Source organism: Xylona heveae (assembly GCF_001619985.1).
Source record: "Xylona heveae TC161 unplaced genomic scaffold L228scaffold_4, whole genome shotgun sequence".
NCBI lineage: Eukaryota > Fungi > Ascomycota > Xylonomycetes > Xylonales > Xylonaceae > Xylona > Xylona heveae.
Genome location: NW_017264196.1, coordinates 1,381,725 through 1,400,123, shown reverse-complemented (window position 1 = coordinate 1,400,123; position 18,399 = coordinate 1,381,725). Strand labels below are relative to the sequence as shown.

At 48.2% G+C, this 18,399-nt stretch overlaps 5 protein-coding genes across 5 annotated transcripts; 1 reads left to right on the top strand and 4 right to left on the bottom strand.

The window, feature by feature from the left end:
* Positions 1–14: 14 nt before the first annotated feature.
* Positions 15–3,404, bottom strand: L228DRAFT_282289 (hypothetical protein). The gene is made up of 2 exons (XM_018335983.1): positions 3,213–3,404; positions 15–3,130 (listed from the first exon to the last, which is right to left on the bottom strand). Exons 1-2 carry the CDS (start codon positions 3,384–3,386, stop codon positions 275–277), a joined length of 3,030 nt encoding a protein of 1,009 aa, XP_018189133.1. The 5' UTR covers positions 3,387–3,404; the 3' UTR covers positions 15–274.
* A 1,781-nt stretch (positions 3,405–5,185) lies between these two features.
* On the bottom strand, positions 5,186–5,701 carry L228DRAFT_238128 (hypothetical protein; the record flags this gene model as incomplete). Its single annotated transcript, XM_018331003.1, has 1 exon — positions 5,186–5,701. One exon carries the CDS (start codon positions 5,699–5,701, stop codon positions 5,186–5,188), a length of 516 nt encoding a protein of 171 aa, XP_018189132.1.
* A 2,022-nt stretch (positions 5,702–7,723) lies between these two features.
* On the bottom strand, positions 7,724–9,547 carry L228DRAFT_282287 (hypothetical protein). Its single transcript, XM_018335982.1, has 2 exons — positions 8,384–9,547; positions 7,724–8,319 (listed from the first exon to the last, which is right to left on the bottom strand). Exons 1-2 carry the CDS (start codon positions 9,132–9,134, stop codon positions 7,871–7,873), a joined length of 1,200 nt encoding a protein of 399 aa, XP_018189131.1. The 5' UTR covers positions 9,135–9,547; the 3' UTR covers positions 7,724–7,870.
* Positions 9,548–11,759: 2,212 nt separating this feature from the next.
* On the top strand, positions 11,760–14,296 carry L228DRAFT_246373 (Cyp51A). Its single transcript, XM_018332398.1, has 2 exons — positions 11,760–12,414; positions 12,485–14,296. Exons 1-2 carry the CDS (start codon positions 12,220–12,222, stop codon positions 13,811–13,813), a joined length of 1,524 nt encoding a protein of 507 aa, XP_018189130.1. The 5' UTR covers positions 11,760–12,219; the 3' UTR covers positions 13,814–14,296.
* Positions 14,297–15,753: 1,457 nt separating this feature from the next.
* Positions 15,754–16,552, bottom strand: L228DRAFT_120022 (hypothetical protein). The gene is made up of 2 exons (XM_018328982.1): positions 16,260–16,552; positions 15,754–16,172 (listed from the first exon to the last, which is right to left on the bottom strand). Exons 1-2 carry the CDS (start codon positions 16,340–16,342, stop codon positions 15,857–15,859), a joined length of 399 nt encoding a protein of 132 aa, XP_018189129.1. The 5' UTR covers positions 16,343–16,552; the 3' UTR covers positions 15,754–15,856.
* Between the last annotated feature and the right edge of the window lie 1,847 nt (positions 16,553–18,399).

The following is an 18,399-nucleotide window of genomic DNA, read 5'->3' as shown; positions in this document are numbered from 1 at the left end:
ATGCTGGTATTTATTCTTTTCTAATCGCTGGACATACAAGCCAGCTTTCTCGATTGTAACCTGTTAGGGTCGTCGCTTCATAGTTCTGCCATAAAGGCGTACGCGAACCTGAAGAGGTGGCAGCTCTAATTTAAGGGGAGCGGAATTGAGAAAAAATAAATAAAAAGCAAAGGAACAAAAACTAGTAAAGAACCGCACAGTATCCAGGCCACAAACAAAATTAGGTGGCGAGGAAGGGCCCGAGGTTCACAATGAAAGACAGCATCATCTTTCACTAGGGAAACTTCACGCTCTTTCCACAGGTCAAATACTGCGCATCTTCGATCGAGAACCACGGCGCCCACTTATCCGTTCTTGCAGGTTTGGGCGTTGCATCTGGGCCAGAAGCAGTACAAGCACGCGGCGTTGCCGACTCTTCGTCCATGAGATCATCCTCGGCTTCAGAGGCACTCGCATATCCAACGGCAATGTTATCGGCAGGAACACCACCACTATTACCAACAATATCGCCCATATCGGTAATGTTGCTAGGGCCGCCACCAAGATTGAGATTGGCAGCGACAGGGAATACCTCAGGAACCGTCGGCGAGTGACTTTCGTTCTCTGGTCTCTCTTCAAACTTTGGCATGTTTGTTTCAGCCGATTCAGCGTTTGCACAAGACTCAGTCTCATTCAAATCCAGCTCGGACATGGACTTCGTCGTATCGCTAACGTCGGAACTTAGAGACCCAGTCGAGTCTGTCATATCTTGACTCCTTGTCATGTGAGATCCGGTAACTGTATTCGCCGGCGAGTGTCGCTCATCAGATGACTCCCAGCATGTCATATAATCGGTGGCAGATGCGTCGGAAAATTCGAAAGGAATATCATCGATGTGAACGAGATTTCCGTCAGGATCAAAGAGGTGGTCAGCTGGCACATGGCATGGAATGCTCCAGGTAAGTACTGCCAACCTCTGTGCGGCTGTAGGATACTCTGAGGTTTTCTTCGTCGGTGTGATGTCACCGGTTGGGGTAATCGACCCTGGGGTAGTAGCACCCGGTTCGGTGGTTTCTGATGATGCATTCCGCTGATCCGTTGAGTCTTGAAAGAGATCGAGAGATTCCAGTGACTGAGTCATCTGGTGATGTTCTTTTCTTTTCTTCTTGGAAGCAGAAGAAGGATTAGGTTCGTCGCTACTGTCGCTACTCAAAATGTCGTTGAAATCTTCGGGGCTCGCAAGGTAGTCAGAATCACTGGGGGTTTCTGAAGTCGCTCTCTTGCGCTTGAATTGTTCAGATTCAGGAGTAGCGTTGGGTGTATTGATACTGTCCGCTACCCAAGCCGCCAGGTTTGTTGCATCATAATTCGCGCTTCCTTTGGGCTCGCTGCTGGGACCGGCTTTCCCTGGGCGCCCAACCTGAGAGGTAGCCTTGCCTTTGCCAAACCGGCCACCTCGTTTCGATTTCCATTCCACCGAACGCAGTCCAGGGAAACAAATGTTCGGGTCGAAACTAATGAGCGTGATTTGCGACGAGGGAATCGAATTCTTGTAAGAAAGGGATTGCGGTGGACCAATGATGAGAACGACACTTCTCTCATCTGCAAAAGTTTCTAATATTTTGACAGCTGCACTGGGGTTGAGCAGGCGAAACATTCTATCAGGAGCCTCGTTCGGAGGCCACAGTGCTATTCCTCTGTCAATAAATCCCTCTTCCATGCCTTCAAGTCGTCTTTTTGTTATGGGATGTAAGAATGGTTTGACCAGAATGCCATATCTGTCAACCTTTGGCGGAGCGAGAACACGGGAGCCAACGCGGATGCGCATGCGTGGTACCGGACGCCATCCACTAGTTTCAGAAGCGGGCAATTCGTCATTGACGACGTCGAGATATGCTCTGCTGGCCGGGTTGTAGGTACAAAATGCAGTTTTTCCTTTGATAAAGGGGGCATCTGGCTTGACTGATTGTGGAGTGTTACTCGGACCATCACCAGGATGCACATGCCGTGGAAGACGCATCCGTAGTTTTTGAAATTTTAGCTTCTCCTTGCCAGGTGATGTGCCCATGGCAGGACCAGTCTGCACAGGATGCGCAGTGTCAGCTGGTATTAGTTCAGGACTCTGCGAAGGAAAAGCGTAGAAGCCTTCAAGATCTGAGCCGTCAATGTCTTCGGTATCTGACTTTGAATCGGTGTTTCTCCAACGTATTGGTAACATAAAATGTACTCGTTGATTGTATTGGGGGATGTTCGGACTCTCTCGACGAGTTTCAATAATCATCAACTCTCCTGTCTCCTCATTTGGACAGAGCGAAATAGTGGTCCAGTGGTTCAAAATGACGCCCTCAGCATCATTGCGCCTCCAAATCGTATAATCTTCTTCGAATGTGTCCTCGGATAACTTGCAAAGTGGAAAGCGGAACAAGTGGTAGCAAGAATGATGTGCCTCTTCTGGATCATAGTCCTCCTCTGGAAATTCGTTTGACACTCCATACAAATAGCCGTTGTAAACCTCAAAGGCGACAGATACGAGCATTTCATCCCCAAAAAAGTTGTGCAGCTGAAACGGATCAGAAGTCGGGTTTTCCGCGCCACGCAATGACCATCCACTTAGGATCCATTCTGCGGTTTCGCTGAGAACTCCTTCTCCTGTGCGAGTTCCATAGTAGAGATAGTCTGAGTCATTTCGGACAAAATATTGGTCGCAGCGGATGACAGATTCACAGAGCAGTAGCTTGCCTGGCTCCGAGCTGGCGGTATCGACGTCGATTGCCAACAATTGTACATAATGGGATTTTGGAGAGCGCTCGTGTAAGCATACCAAGACGCCGTCGCTGTAGTGGACAGGCTTCACCAACCCCTTTTTCAGTCTCCGCTGTTTAAAGGCACCCCAGCAGAGAGAGCTGATCTCAATTACCCGCTCATATGATTGTGGAACATGTATGCTTAGAATGCGGATCGAAGCCTCAGTTGAATAGGCCAACATTCCTTGCCTGTAGACAAACACGGCGCCATATCCTAGGGTTGACAGAGAAAACGGCCGTGCTGTAGCGTAGGATTCACGTCTGCCATATGTGCGAAGCAGAGCCCGTTCGTAAGTTATCATGCCACGTTGGGCGAAGTTGCATTCTTCTGCATAGGGTATTTGTTTCTATCAGATTTCTCATTAGCCTATTTGCAGCGCCCAATGATGGGCGAGCCGGCTGTAAGCCTTGCATCAACAGATATTGTACCTTTACAACCCTTCGGCAGAGTGTTTCATCAAGCAGAGATAATCGCATGCGTTTGCTCACGTGGGCGAGATGGACAAAATCCTCTAATGGGAGTGCAGATGCGATTTGGAAAAGAATATCAAATGGAAGTTGCTCTAAACTGCAAGCCATCTTTATTCCCACCGTGCACGCCATAAAGGTAGCGCTGCCAAGTGGTCCAAGAGAGTGAGTAAATGCAAAATTGTGAAGATGATTGTTGGTGGAATTGCCATAGGGCAGCTTTATTAGAAGTAAACAAATGAATCCTTGGACCATTGAGAAAGTGCGCGTAAAAACGAAAGAGGAAGGAGTATTGGCTCCTCTCCAATCAAGAAAGAACAACTTAACAGTGAATCAAGAAAATTGTTCATTCAATCACGAGATGCGAGCATCATAATAGAACATGGAAGTGAATGATTGTCCTTTCCAGAGCAGAAAGGTTGGCCAGAAAACAAGCAGATGATTTGACGACGGGAGAGACATGGTTAGAGCTTTGACTAACTGTCAAGGCTGAGAATCCCGAGCCTCCCTGGCACAATATACCATGCATTTGCACACTGCGACCCTAATGTTGTTAGTACTCTAGAGCCGGATACCTGCACAAGGCTGTCATTTCACAGCTACATTGCGAGCCCCCCAAGTGGCGATTAGTATCGACTCAATCCCGCAATTTCCTTGAACGGCGGTTCGAGACAAATATACAGCAGTGGAAGTTGGCGGAGGATATTCCATAAAGGATGAGCTCATTGGTTTCATGAACGGCATATCTGTCACTTTGCTGGCTCCCTTTTGGTCTTTGAAGCTCAGGGGGGCTGTTGCTGAGACTGGGATCTTATTACTTCAAGCAGCATTTGATTTAATGGTCAGCAACAAGTAAATTCTCCTTCGCAAAAGGCTTTGCCGCATACTAGTGGGTTTCAGACGGTATTGTCTAAGCGCGAAAAGCCGAATCCACGTATGAGGGCGCTGGACGCGAAAGGTCGGCTGCCGTCGAACTGAATCGATTGAGGCTCTGTGGGGATGGGGTGCGGCGTAGACTGTCCCATCATCAACAACGCCAATAGCCCATGTAACCTGAAGTTTTTCAGCGCAAGATTATTCATGATTTCAGCGGAAGGCGCATTCCGAGATATTTGACGGTTGCCTCAGCTCTGCTTGGAAGCACAAGTGCCCTCGTCTCCTGCCTCGGCTCGTTCCGGCAAGCTGCATGAGGCTGAAATCATCACCACCATTAATACAAAACACCCATAATAAAAGCAATACGGAAAGATATGATCTATTTGCACAGAAATCAAGGGCTACTAGTCTCGACAAAATGATCTCGCACAGGCACTTTGAATAAGCATGTTCAAATTTTGTCAGGTGAATAAATATTTATTTCACTGGTCGTAAATCGTTTCATTTTATTATCGGCCAACAAAAGAGACCGAGAGAGCTGCCCTTTTCCCACCCAGGCGAATTAAAGGATATAATAACTTAAAGAATAAAAATATTCAAAACTCAAAAAGAACGAAGGAAATCGATACCCAATGGAAGTCACGGACTTCAGACACAAGATTTCTTGTGGGTTTTTGTTGGGGAGTAAAAATGCGAAAATGGTCACCCATGGTAACCATATGGCAATAGGGACAGAAGCAAAGCAAAAGATGCATCGTCTCGAACGAATGATCTCGTGATGGATGAAGTGAAAAGGTGTAAAGAATAGTAGGGCAACGCCAGCCCGCGTGATCGTGTGCGTTTACTATGATAATTGCCGAACGGATATCGGATCATGGAGCTCGTTTCTCGTTTGGTCCTCCAATGTTATTCCCTCATCGTTCCAAATTTATCCTTGTTCGTCCTCGCCACACGAGGATTCTATATATTGCGATAGTGCCATAATTCGTTTGCAAAAGGATTACAGTGCCCTGTGGTCTACGGGGCTTGTCATGTTTCGTCTATTGAGTGCGATCGTTTCATGAGAGAGAGACGCCTTCGAGGTCGCGCATAACGACGGCCATTTGTGCGCGTTTTGCTGCCTCAGCTACCAAGTTGAAATCTCGGAGAAATGGGAGTGTCGCCGAGGGACCTGCAGTCGCTGACGGTTGCTGCTGGGTATCATATGCCGATGCATGAGGTGCTTCGGGTACGGCTGATGCTGAAGCCGGAGGTTGCTGGGACCAAGTCCGGGCAACGGCTGGGTGGTGAAATGGCGCCTGGCCTCGAGGGCCTGTTGTCTGCGGGGCCGAGGGCATAAATGGAGAGGAGCCCATCGACTGCGAAGGAGCTAACGAAGGAGCAGCAGCCATGTCGGTGGTAAAGGTCGAAGCAAACTCAGCAGTGGGTGAGGCCGGCCGGGAGAGATTTGCTGCACAACTCTGATAGTACAGCGAATTGGACGTGGTATGATACGCAGCGGCACCGAAGGATCGTGATGAGTGTGAAGTGGTCAAAGCTTGTGGATGTCTGCTGATATTGGAGGTTGTGCTCATGTCGGAGAACACGAGCAATAAAGAGGGCGAAGGCCAAGTAATGCAACGCACAGGATGAGTTCTCTCAAAGTGCGACGTCACGTTCCGTTCCCACTGTCGTAATACTGCGAGCGACACAGCCGAGGTTGACTGGGGGGGAACCTTGAAGACGTGAGGGTAATCTCCCCGCCCTTTTCCTTTGGAATACGGGGAAAAAGAAGGTTCAAGCGTCGAATTGAAAAAGGTCAAATTTGTGTCGATCGAGCGGCCTGCGGCGCACAATGATGCAAACGACTGGCCGGGAAATGCTTATGGGGTGGCTTTTCGCGACGTCGTCCGCAATTTCAGGTGGTCGGCAAGGATGTGTGTAACACTCGCAAGGTGCCAGCCGGGTTGGACATAGAATTGTAGAGAGTCTGAGCAGATACCTCTGTACCCAAAACGAGATTAAGGTTCGCAAAGGGAGTGAAGAGAAGGAGCAATGTATGAAGGCTTGTTCAGAGAGGGGGGATGATAGACGGGAAGGGGAAGTATATGAGAGGGGGGACTCCCAAGGCAGAAAAAAGGCCACTACAGATTAGTTTAACCTGCAGACACGGAGGAGAGAGAGAACAGAGAGAAGGAAGGAGAGAGATTATGATCATCCAAATGGGAAGGAGCCAACGGCGCATCTTGCGGAGACGCGGGGGAATGTCCGATGCAAGTCACTTTTCCACATGGAGTGATTTGATGTGCGTGTGCCTGTACTTTATTTAGGCTGGCATTGCTCACGGCATAATATGTATCGACTACTTGGCTCGTGTTAAATTGTACCCGCTGAAATACCCCACCGGGGCCCCCAATAAATACGCTGACTGAGCGAACGAACGAGACCCAAGAAGCAAAAACCCACCAAAGAAGACTCTAACCATTGGTGGGTACGTACCTTAACTGTGTCGAACAGGCCCTTCCTCTGTTCAACCGCTGTTCCCTGCACGCGAAAAGGATTTATCTCGGAAATAATTTGGTAATTGATGGCCTTCAATGTTGGTTAGATATCCACCCAGTACAACGCTGGAGGAAAAGGATGATTTTGTGCTCGACTCTTAATAGGATCTGCAATGTAACACCCACACGACTCGATTGTAAACGCTCCTAAGAATTGCAAGTTGGACGCCGTCAGCAGCGTCGTCCTCGTAGTTGCGGTGGTTGCCGTTAAAATCGTTATGTCCGAGAGCGGAACAATAGCGGAGTAGACGTCGTTGACGTTGGCTGGCTCATACGATTGATGAGTTTTCATTTCTCCGTAGCACAAGACAAGCAGTTTCATTTGCCTATGGCCAGATTTAGGTGGGACCCTGTGCATGATGCTTGATCTGTGCGGGTCCGCTTTAATCGATATTCGCCTTTGCCGCCGGAGCCTCGTTGGCGCCCCCAGGCCGGAATAATCGGCACTCCGCCCTCGGCTCTTTTGCGGCGAGATTTTCCCTCACCTTGCTTTTTTCTATTCTCAGACGGCTCTCTCGATGTCCCTACATTGAGTACGGCCATGTCTCATCTCATTTCACCAATTGATGCTTAGCGATTTGGGGCGATCATAGCACTGTGGGACCTCAGTAGTCACTTCTCAAAGATGATCCGTATCTGTAAAGGATCGAGTTCAAGGAGTCCAGCCCAAAATGAAACACAGCATCTTCAACGTAAATCTCGCTGAAAGCCATGTCAAGACTCTGCTTAATCCTGTCTGGGATATAATATGAAGATAATATCGCTTTTCAATTTTATTTTGAATGGTTCCAGTGCTTCATTAGTCACAAATGTTCACACAACGGTACCGAGGGTCAACATAACCATGGTTCAAATCTGTCGTACTCAGGGTCTCTACGACTACAAATTACAATTAAGGATTTTCCACCCATGCCACTAGGCGCAAAGAATGGAAATTATTAATAGAGCATGGTGCGAATCATGTTTTAAGAGGGGAAGACTATTTAATAACTAGTCAATTATTTTTAAGTAAGAGTAGGAAATTAAAAAATCTTCTCGAAGAATATGATCTGAATAAACGGGGAAAATAAAATAAAATTGTAACATCTAAAGTTTGAAAGACTTCGCTTGCTCGACGCATGGAACTCCGCCCAAGTTCCTTGTTTACATTGAGAATGGTGTGTACAGAGGAAAAAGTAGGCTGCCCCGCTCCCATGTTCATGATCAAATGCTGTCACTCGCCATGCTGAATCTCCGCTCCACCCTGATAGCACCGTCCTCGGTGTGCGCGTTATGCTGAGCTTCGACATCTCGCTCCACATGGCTAGACAGGCCAAGATGTTTGCTGCCAATGCTGGGGGAAGTCTGATGAGAAAGATGACCGCTCGAAAATGAGGACATTCCGAGTGGCGACGAATGATGATGACGTGAAGAACGCGGGGGTTGATGAGGACTCGAGCTTCTACCGTCACTGAATGGCGTTCTCGAAGACTCCGACGTGAAGCTACTCATTAATTTTTGTCTTGCAGAGGGCTCGCTGGATGCCGAGGATTGCCCGTAAGTGGAGGACGTGGCCCACATCGAAGACAGGGGAAGGAAAATCGATACAACTGTAAGAACGTTGGAACCCATTTCCGGGACGTTTGTGAAATACTGGAGGATGGAAAAGATGGCTACCGATTCGTCAGTGACTTGTAATTGAGCGATATAAATGTAGAGACAACACAAAGTACTGACCAGGAATAATCAGCGTCTGGCACCCCATGATAAAAATGACCTGCATGGGTCCAAACTGGCACAGTCCGAGCTTCCGTCGCTGATGCAACGCCACGCCCAATTTTGTCACGAAGACGCCGCTAAAATAGCAGATGCTGATAGACAAGGTGATATTGCACGTGCTGGCTAGCCATTTGAAGGGAGTGAAGCTCTCTAATTTGACGATATACTCTGCGTTTTTGATCATCAGAGCGAAGCGGAAACTAATGGCCAGAGAAGCAATAATTATGGACGATGCCGCAATGCAATTTCGATGCGTACGCTTCAATGTCACGCAAACCACGCGTGTCTGCAGAATGAGAGATATCTCTGCGCACGTAAGGAGGAGGAACGTGAGGACGATACCAGCAACGGAAACTGCGTACTGATGCCGAGGTACTCGTGAATAGTCTCCCGCGAAAAAGGCATATGCTTTGTAAAAAGGACCGGTGAAATAGAGAGTCTGCAAGAGAGAACGAATGGTATTGAGAGCCAAAGAGATGACATTCAGGTGGAAAATAGGAGACCTCCACTTTTCTCCTTTGGTGAGCAAGAGCAGGATAAGAAGAAGCACCGCCGAGGCGGCCATTTGTACGCTGTAATTGATGCATATATCCACTCCATAACTGTAGTAGGCATCCAGTTCCTGAATGGATACATCAAAGGGCGTCTTGTCCGGCAAGAGCAGGGTGAAAGATTGATTGAACGCATCGAAAGGTGCTGACGCAGACATGACTGCTTCTCGCTGTTCCTTCAAATGACTGACAAGAAATGCGAGGACAGATAGTATCTGATGAGTTTCTTGGACAGATACTATCTGATGATTTGCTTGGACAACACCGGGAGAAGTTCTGGAGAGAACAGGATGCGTAACAAAGCTGGAAAAAATAGATAAGCGCTATTTAAAAAAAAAAGTCGAAATCTCTCGCAGATTAAAGAGAGGGAGATATTTTGGAAATGAGGATCTTAAAAAGAACTGTGTCCCTTGAAAAGGCAGACAAGCCATATATTGTAGTCCCCAAGACTGTTAGAATATTGTAGTGAGCTATCAACATAGCGAACTTCAGATTGGGTCGTTATGCATTGTCAACAATATTGTTGACGGGATGGAAAAATAAAATATTGTACTGATTTCCGCTTCGTGAGACAATATCAAACATATCAACCACTCATTAACTTTAGAATTTTGAAGCTGAAAATAGACATCAAATAAAATTGCCCAGCTCGCGGAAATGCCGGAGAGTGAGGTTGACAAGATGTATCTCGCGGAGGAGAGAACAATGAAAAGACAATCCAGCTGCTCTTAGGCGATTGAACAGCGAAATAAGAAGCATGCCGCTGGAAAAGTATGGACAATACTTGATCCTCACATAGTCCAACCGTTTTCATGTAGCAGCCTTGAGAGAGGTCCAAATTCTTCTGAATGGACCCAATTGTATCATGAACAATATCAAGGTACGGATTGGGGTGCACGAAAGTTGATATTGTTCTCCCAAAGGGGATTAGTCAAACACGGGTAGGTACGGCGATCCCGCTGCGGAAACACCACACAAGCAGCACCGCGACTCTACAATATCTGGACGGTTCGTACACTTTATGGTTTCGAAGTGAATAAAAAACCCAGTCATAACCTCGCAGCCAAGCCAAGTAGAAGTGCCAGATATGAGTGAATATTCACTTCGTAGTTCCGATGAGGTCTCTCGCCTCACTTCAAACCCAGTTCTATCACACCAATCTTTGTTACTCAGAAGCCGGCCAACCTATTCCGAGTCTCCTGAGTTCTCAAGATGAATACTCAGAAGATTGTTATTCGGGAGCTTGGTCAAGAAGGTCAGAGTTTGTGGGGTCGGGTATTTCAGACTGAGGATGGTGCTGAGCCCGTCTCTTACTCTATTTACGACAATAAAGCCTCGCCTGGAGGATGGGTTCGTGTCTTTCGCTACCCTGAACCGGGCCAACAGAGCTCTGAAGATGACTTGATGGCTTGTATTTGGCAGAATAATTCATACCTGAGTCAGAGGGACTCCTTTTCCTCATGTATCGTGCTAATTCTATTCCAGACATGGTCTCCGAGAAAATGATGATTAGTGTCGTCCTAAAAACATTGCAGCACGGGGTCTCAGTCGTGCCAACCATTGATGGACAAATGCCGCTTCTTGGTCTGCGCATCCAATCCTCTATGCCTACTGGGGGAGTTACTATCCAGTTGAGGCACATGGACATGATCGTATTCGGCACTAAAAAGCTCTTAATTCTTTTAAATCCAGAGACTAACGGAGGAACCGGCGCGACTAATCCTGCTCTGCCCGCCGTCATTACTTCTGGAGTTATTGCCAGTGAGGCTGAGGCTCCTGAAAACGAGTCTCTCATTGAGGCAGGGGATGGTGACGGACGTCATTCTGAGGGATACGATAATCAGGACGCTCAAGGGGGGCCCTCAGAGCGGTTTATATCACGCAATAAACTCTCCAAATAACTGGTGCGGCCGCTGCGTCTACCAGTTTCAGAAAGCCCCGAGCAGTGGGTTCGTTTGCGAGACGCGTGCAGGATGTGTGTGTTGCATTCGCTGTCAACGTGGAAGACATCATTGCGTTCGCGTCAGTACTCGTAGACCTTGAAGGTGGTGATCATGCAATAGGATGCTAATATTGCTGCTAGGTTCCTAAGAAATTCTCAAAAAAGCTTCAAGGCCTACTAGATTTAGCCAAAGATCTGCGCGCAGGTAAAATTGAAGCAAATTTAGTCATAGAGGCTTCAAAGTCACTTTGCCTCGCGTTACGCCATGATAGTATGGTGAAGAACGGGACTGCATCCCAAAACTCAGGCAAAAGACGTCAAAACAAGGAATCTCCGGATGGCGCCCTTTCTCAAATGGCACTTTTGACAGAAGCCGTAAGAGAGGTGGCCAAACAGTTGGCTTTGAACGGTGGCCGGGTAGGTTCCTCTTCAAATTTCCAGCTTCGGTCACACTAATAGCCTTTTAGTCACCTCCTGTCTGGTCCGATGATCTTTTATTTGGTTTGGAGGGAGGTGATGAGTAGATGGATTGAGAAGCAGAGCTGCAGGAATGCAAGGAAAGGATGGGACCGAACCTCGCTCTTCCATTATCGCTCCAGCGAACACGATCATATTCATATATGATTGACGCGTTCAATCAATAACGAGGCTAAAAACTTCAATATTCCAGACTGACGTGTGGAAACGTGCGTAGTAAATGCCTTCCTTTCGACTGGATTCTCTAAAGCACGATGTATAGATAAGATAAAAAGATCCCGAGATCTAATGCCTACCGAGCCGTCGTGGAGTCAACTTACCCGTTAGCTTTTGTACTAAGGGCCCAATCCGTATTTCCACCAGACAAACACACAACATGCCCGAGTCATGACCAGGCAGCAGGGCCAAAAGAATATCCGTATCGATGCCAAGGCATTATTATTAATATGACTACTTCAAGATGTGGATTCTCCGCTCATCTGTCTGTTAACGTCGAATTTGGGAAGTGGTCTGACTCGGCTTCCCACTTCCCGTCCGGAGCCAAGCCATGATTTCGTCTCTTCTTTGTTCCAAGGTGTCAAACCCTTGGGACTCTCACCCATTATACCACAGTGACCCTACCCTTCAATGGGGTGGAATTATCTAGTATTCTGAACGAATACAAAAAAGGGAGACATGGCTTGGCTATTTGCACACCTTATTGATATTCTACGTCACGGGGTATAGGGCATGTACCACCGCCTGCGAGAGCGTGTATTGACTGTTGACAAAACTTCTTTCATTTCTCAGTCTCTTGTGTTTCCTCTCTCCACCCTACATACGCCATGCTGTCCCTTGTTGAAGCCAGTGTCTATGCAGCTGTAGGCGTGCTGGTGTTGGTTGGTCTGAATCTTACCCGTCAGGTTTTCTTTCAGAACAAGTCCGAACCGCCACTTGTTTTTCACTGGATCCCATTCTTGGGCAATACAATTAGTTATGGATTGGATCCCTACGCTTTTTTTTCTTCTTGCAGACAAAAAGTCAGTCGATTGTCGTTGGCAGCTATTTCCGTCATATATCAGAGCCATTGCTGACACCGTTTGGTAAAAGTACGGTGACATCTTTACATTCGTGCTTCTCGGCCGGAAAACCACAGTCTATCTAGGCATCAAGGGAAATGAATTCATTCTTAATGGCAGACTACAAGATGTGAACGCTGAAGAGGTCTACAGCCCTCTCACGACGCCCGTCTTCGGCTCGGACGTTGTTTACGATTGCCCCAATTCCAAGTTGATGGAGCAGAAGAAGTTTATCCAATTCGGCCTCACTCAGCGTGCACTCGAATCACATGTGCAGCTGATCGAGAAAGAAGTCCTTGACTACATCAAATCATCGCCCAACCTCAAAGGTCCCTCGGGCGTTGTCGATATCTCTGCAGCAATGGCAGAAATCACCATCTTCACTGCCGGCCGTGCCCTACAGGGCGAGGAGGTGCGCAAGAAGCTGACTGCCGAATTCGCCGATTTATATCATGACTTGGATAAAGGCTTCACTCCAATCAATTTCATGCTTCCGTCGGCTCCACTGCCGCAGAACCGAAAGCGAGATGCTGCACATGGACGCATGAGAGCCATCTACATGGATATCATCAATGAACGTCGCAAAAATCCTAGCCGGGAGAGTTCCGACATGATTTGGAACCTCATGCGGTGCACTTATAAAGACGGACGACCGGTTCCAGACAAGGAGATTGCTCACATGATGATTACCCTCTTAATGGCCGGGCAGCACTCCTCCTCGTCCATTGGCTCGTGGATTATGCTGCGGCTGGCGTCACAGCCAGAGATTATCGAAGAGCTATATCAGGAGCAGGTCAGCAACCTCGCCAATGACAGTGGCAGCCTTCCATCTCTGCAGTATCAGCACCTAGAGCGGCTCCCGCTCCACCAAAATGTGATCAAAGAAACTCTGCGTTTGCACTCGTCCATCCACTCGATCATGCGCAAGGTCAAAAATCCCCTCCCGGTTCCAGACACGCCGTATGTCGTCCCGACAAACAATGTTCTCCTAGCCTCACCTGTCGTGACTGCCCTCAGCGACGAGTATTTCCCTAACGCTGCTCGTTGGGATCCGCATCGCTGGGAAAATCACGAGGACGAAGGAGGATACGGGGACATGATTGATTATGGCTATGGAACAGTTTCGAAGGGAACTGCCAGTCCCTATCTCCCTTTCGGCGCAGGTCGTCATCGCTGCATTGGAGAGAAATTTGCCTATGTCAACTTGACAGTGATTGTGGCAACCCTGGTGCGGCACATGAAATTTTTCAATCTTGATGGAAGGAAAGACGTCCCTGACACTGACTATTCATCTCTCTTCTCCGGACCCAAGAAGCCCGCGACCATTGGTTGGGAAAGAAGGATACCCCAAGATTCATAACACATTGTATGTTCAATTCTTCACGCGCTGGCCTCCAAGACGTCTTCTAGCAGAAAAGAATGAGGTATTGGAGGGTTAATTTGTGCTGTAAGAAGGAGGATCAATTTCTGATATCAGACATCTATACCAAAGTAGGATGGGAGACCTATAGCTTCCATCAGGGCTTCATAGACTGGAAGTTCCCTCCCTATCGTTGAATGGGTTACCAAAAAGAAAGAAAGAAAAAATAGCAGAAAACGTAACAGGCAATCGTTGGACTACGAGTAGATTCAGATCAACTCCACATACTTGATTTACCGCCTCGTCCATTGCCCCAATGTGACTCATCACATAGTGCTCAAAAAGAAATGATAAATGTTGCTTCGAATTGCGAGCTGAGCCAGGGATTCATGTTGACCTCTTTGCGCAGATTGTAAGTCGGATAACTGGCAGCATCATGTTGGGTCAATGCATTGAGCCAAAAAAAAAAAAAAAAAAAAAAAATTGAGAGAAGACATGGGCCGGTTTGCAACGCAGGTGAAAACTTTGCCAGGAAGACCATTTGCAATCAACCTAGCCCAAGAACCTCATGTCCATGTGACAGAGAATCGGAAGAGATTGTGATGGACAATGATTGTATGCGTGTGTGAAATCTGGCCCCTCCCCCACCACACGCCTCACAGCATGCCGTGCTCCCTTCATGGAATGCTTCACCGCATTACATATGCGGGTAGTGCTTGTTTCGAGACACGAAAAGAGCGGGGAGCAGGCGGTGTGATCAAAACTGTACATTAGTACGTCAAATACCAGGTTGGTAGCCATATAATAGTGAGAGTGGGGGCGGGAAAAGGTGTTGAGCGAAAAAGCAAATACTGGAGGCAGGCCCCTCATATCCGTTGTTTGGCTTGATTGTCCGGACCCTAGTCGTCGGCACTCCGATGCTGGACTCAAGACGCGATCAAACACAAACAAACAAAGGCGTTCAAAGTTGTGGGTCATGAGAGAGGGGGTGTGAAGCATAAGCACGGGTACATAGATCGACTGAAACGCATGGCAAGGTTCTGCAGGAGGTTCTTATTCCGTGGCAAGGGTCCGCATGGTCTATCAAACTGATATGTAGTTGTCATGAAGAGTAGAATGAAAGGCTGCAGGTAAGTGTGGGAATGGAAATGCATTGTCTTAGAATGAGCCAAAAGGAAGCCGAGGAATGAAAGACAAAAGACGAGTGAGTGAGGCTTCTATGGCAAATGGTGACGTAGAACATTGCTGGATTGAAATTCATGGAGGGACAGAGGCTGAAGTTTTCCTCTTTGATAGAAAAGCGCTCTTCTTCTGAGGCATGAAAAATGTTTGAAGAAAGTAGGGCCGCTTTGGAATTGTGTAACCTGCGAGCCAGCAAGCTTGGCAACAGACATGCTTGACGCCCAAGGGACTCAGGAAAGTCTTCCGATAACGCACGGTCATCTCCAAGGATCAAGGATTGTTTCCAGACGACAATGTCTTTGAGTCCGTGAGTCGGATGGACTCAAACCAACAGGATGGAAATTTTCGTCCCAAGGATGTATTATCAGATGACCATAGAGGCCTCCGGTGAGCCCCATGCCAGGACGATGGGACCAAAGAAGTTTTCTCCTGAGCATCGATCGTGGCCATGGACCTTGAGACGACCCTGGGACGCACGAAGACTGATCGGTCGACGGAATTGGCCGAGAGCCTCGAGCGAGGCGGTCTTGTTTCATGTTCTCGGCACTCAGGAAAAGAGGGCCACCGAAAGGAGAAGGGAGATTACGTAGCATGCAGTTCTGTGGGTCAGTACGGACTGTTAGTAGTGGTCTGGATCTGTCTTTCGGTCCGCAAGTCTTGCATTTCCTCCATTCAGGCCCGTAGGACATTGCAAACCTGACGGCTTGGGAGTCACCCGAGAGAGGGGAAAGAAGGGCGCGAGCCCTCGATTCCTACGATCGAGTTCTTATCGTGGGAGGCGGACTGCTCACGGAATTGTGTATTCAGGGTAACACGGGCACGCCTCCTTGAACAGGGAGACGTTGCAGAGGAACGCTGCCTCTAGTTACCGAGAAGGAGGAGGAACAAACAAAAAGAGTGAGGGGTCGGAAGAAAAGCAATCGCGATAAGCCAGGATAAGCAGAGGTGGCAAAAAGCCTCAGGCAAATATGTACACACAACTCGGCTTGGAGACGTGAGACATGTATTCGATTTGGGATATGCGCCGACAAAAAACCACGTGCGCCTCCGACAGATCCCATCGTTGATACATTGTCGATCCCCGCAGGAAGCAGAGCGTACTGCAGTCTCAACTAACGGTGCTTTCCTCGTCACTGCTGCTAGGAACACTTGAGCCGACGTCAGGGCATCTCGTAGGCTGATGAGGGCGTTTTAGTGATCTGTAAAAAGGATCAAAAGGAAATCTTTTTGATCCATCAAAGGCCCTATCAGCCTGGTCCCTTACGTGTAAATGTACTGGACACCTAATGGATCCGAATATAATGTACACCCAGCAGGCGCGGCACCAGTGAACGAAATTTCTGGCATCTAGCCGACAGTGAAAGAAGGTTTGTCGATGATCGAACGCCACTCGCGACCACATCAATCGTCACCAGTAAAGAAAAAGCGGACCAGGAGGGGCAGCTTATGGAATAGCTCTCTGAGGAGGTCATTCTCAAAGGATAAATCGGGTAGTCCTGATCGACTGCGGCGCCCCATGTCCACTATCAGCTGCACGGTTTTCCACGATGGACCAGTTGAATTGTGGTGGCGTCGCTTGGGCCGCCAGCTCCCGTAACCCTGCTCTCAGAGCCCACAACATCGTCTATTGCCAGTCAATTTACCCTCTCAGAGCCGCCGGTAATTACTGGAATAAATTGTTGTTATTACCGCTGCGGCCAAGGCGCGCGGCTCAGCTTCTGACTTAGACTGACTGCCGGAAATGAAAGATGCATGACTTGAAATTGCATGTTGAACGCTCCACGAGTCGGATGCCTCGCCGCTTCAAGGATATTCTCGGCAAGACGAGAGAAAGAATGGGAAGACCAGTCTCAGCAACAGAGCTTTGAGTCTCAGTCAAAGGCATCCACACTGGCCCGAAATAGGTGGATCAGGCATCGTGGGTCTCATAAGGAGCAAGAGCAGAACAAAAGGGAGAAAGACAGGGCGGAGAACAACAGTGTAGCTTTTTTGCATGGGTTTAATCCTCTGAACGCGTGGGTAGTGGAGCTTCAGAATCAAAGCGAAGCTGCTTGACCTTTTTTGATGGACTCCGAACACCAAAGGATCGGACGGAGGGGGTCTGGTCAGTGCGACCTTCTGATGGAGGCATACTTGGGAGACTACCGTACAAAAGTACGTACACAGTATTAGGTTCAACGTGAAATGGGATTCCTTCCAAACGTCGCTCCGACCGCATCGGGTGTCGGTGCCGTTACTCGGTGCAATTAGATCATCAGCTAAGGCAAGAATGGCCGTACGTGGAAGGAGTGGCGTCCACGATAGCCGTCGCCTTGGTTTGATCAGCGTGTCGGCAGCTCCATTTCTTGGATTCAATAATCGAAGATGCAGCTTTTTTGTCCCCAGAGACGTTAACAATCATGAGGACGAAATGATAATAATAGCGGACGTTTGTAATTTCCGTTTTTGAAGCTTTCTGTTTCCTGGCCTTTTTGCCTGTCTGCTATGACAGATTGGCAGGTAGGTACTATTAGCGATGGGGAGGGGAAATCGACCCAACCAGACATCGAGAAAGACGCCTCCCCCCCTGGGCGATGCGCCGATGGCGTTGGTTGCGAGTAAGAGAGACCACTTCGATTGGTGTCGAGCCTGTTTACCAGGGGGGTGGAGCCGATGAGAGATTGCAGGGGACATGCATCGCAGTCCACGCGAAGCCAAGACCGAAGGAGACGGTGAGCATCAATCACAAAGTTGAAGCATCGCAGACAAAGTGCAAGGACTACGGAGTAAATTTGAGCAATTAACCGTTTGAAACTACCTGAGAGAGTATGATGCTAGGCCGATGTGTCGAGGAGAATGTGAATTTTGGACAATGGGATCTCTATAACGCCGGAGGAATGGATCCCTATTACGGAGTACTACCTTAGGTACCTGGCTAATTCAATAATGATTCCAATAAATTGTTTTCAAGTCAATAAGATGATCGGTACAGGGAAAGAAGGGAGGGGTTCAGAAGGGGCCGAGACGTGGGACGTGTACTGGATACTTGACCGACTGCTGCAAAGAGTATGGTGACTGTGGGTCGTGGGCACCACACGGGTACATCAGACACGGGAAGCCTTGGACCGATCAACGGCACCACCGACGGGCGTACCTGCAGAATCGCAAGGTTGACTCGGGCCATCAACGGAGAGACACACATGTTTCGCTACAACGGACCCATGAGACAAGAAGATTGTCGGCCATTTTTACATGTTTCAATCCTCAATGACGGAAAGGAAAGGTGATAGTGATGATAATCATCTCCATCAACATCACCAGTTGAGGAAAAACCTACCTAGGATCAAGTCAGTGGATTCGCGAATTAAGTCACCGGTCCATCCATTGTTTCGGGAAGGTACCGAAGGTATTTCGGCGACGTGTTT

Bases quoted from the DNA above. Each gene is read 5' to 3' on its own strand.
- L228DRAFT_282289 (XM_018335983.1), bottom strand. From the start codon at position 3,386: ATGGCGTGCACGGTGGGAATAAAGATGGCTTGCAGTTTAGAGCAACTT. The intron at 3,131-3,212 runs GTACAATATCTG...GAAATCTGATAG, and splicing joins TCTGCCGAAGGGTTGTAAAG to AAACAAATACCCTATGCAGA.
- L228DRAFT_282287 (XM_018335982.1), bottom strand. From the start codon at position 9,134: ATGTCTGCGTCAGCACCTTTCGATGCGTTCAATCAATCTTTCACCCTG. The intron at 8,320-8,383 runs GTCAGTACTTTG...ACGAATCGGTAG, and splicing joins CCAGACGCTGATTATTCCTG to CCATCTTTTCCATCCTCCAG.
- L228DRAFT_246373 (XM_018332398.1), top strand. From the start codon at position 12,220: ATGCTGTCCCTTGTTGAAGCCAGTGTCTATGCAGCTGTAGGCGTGCTG. The intron at 12,415-12,484 runs GTCAGTCGATTG...GTTTGGTAAAAG, and splicing joins TTTCTTCTTGCAGACAAAAA to TACGGTGACATCTTTACATT.
- L228DRAFT_120022 (XM_018328982.1), bottom strand. From the start codon at position 16,342: ATGCCAGAAATTTCGTTCACTGGTGCCGCGCCTGCTGGGTGTACATTA. The intron at 16,173-16,259 runs GTAAGGGACCAG...CGCCCTCATCAG, and splicing joins GGTGTCCAGTACATTTACAC to CCTACGAGATGCCCTGACGT.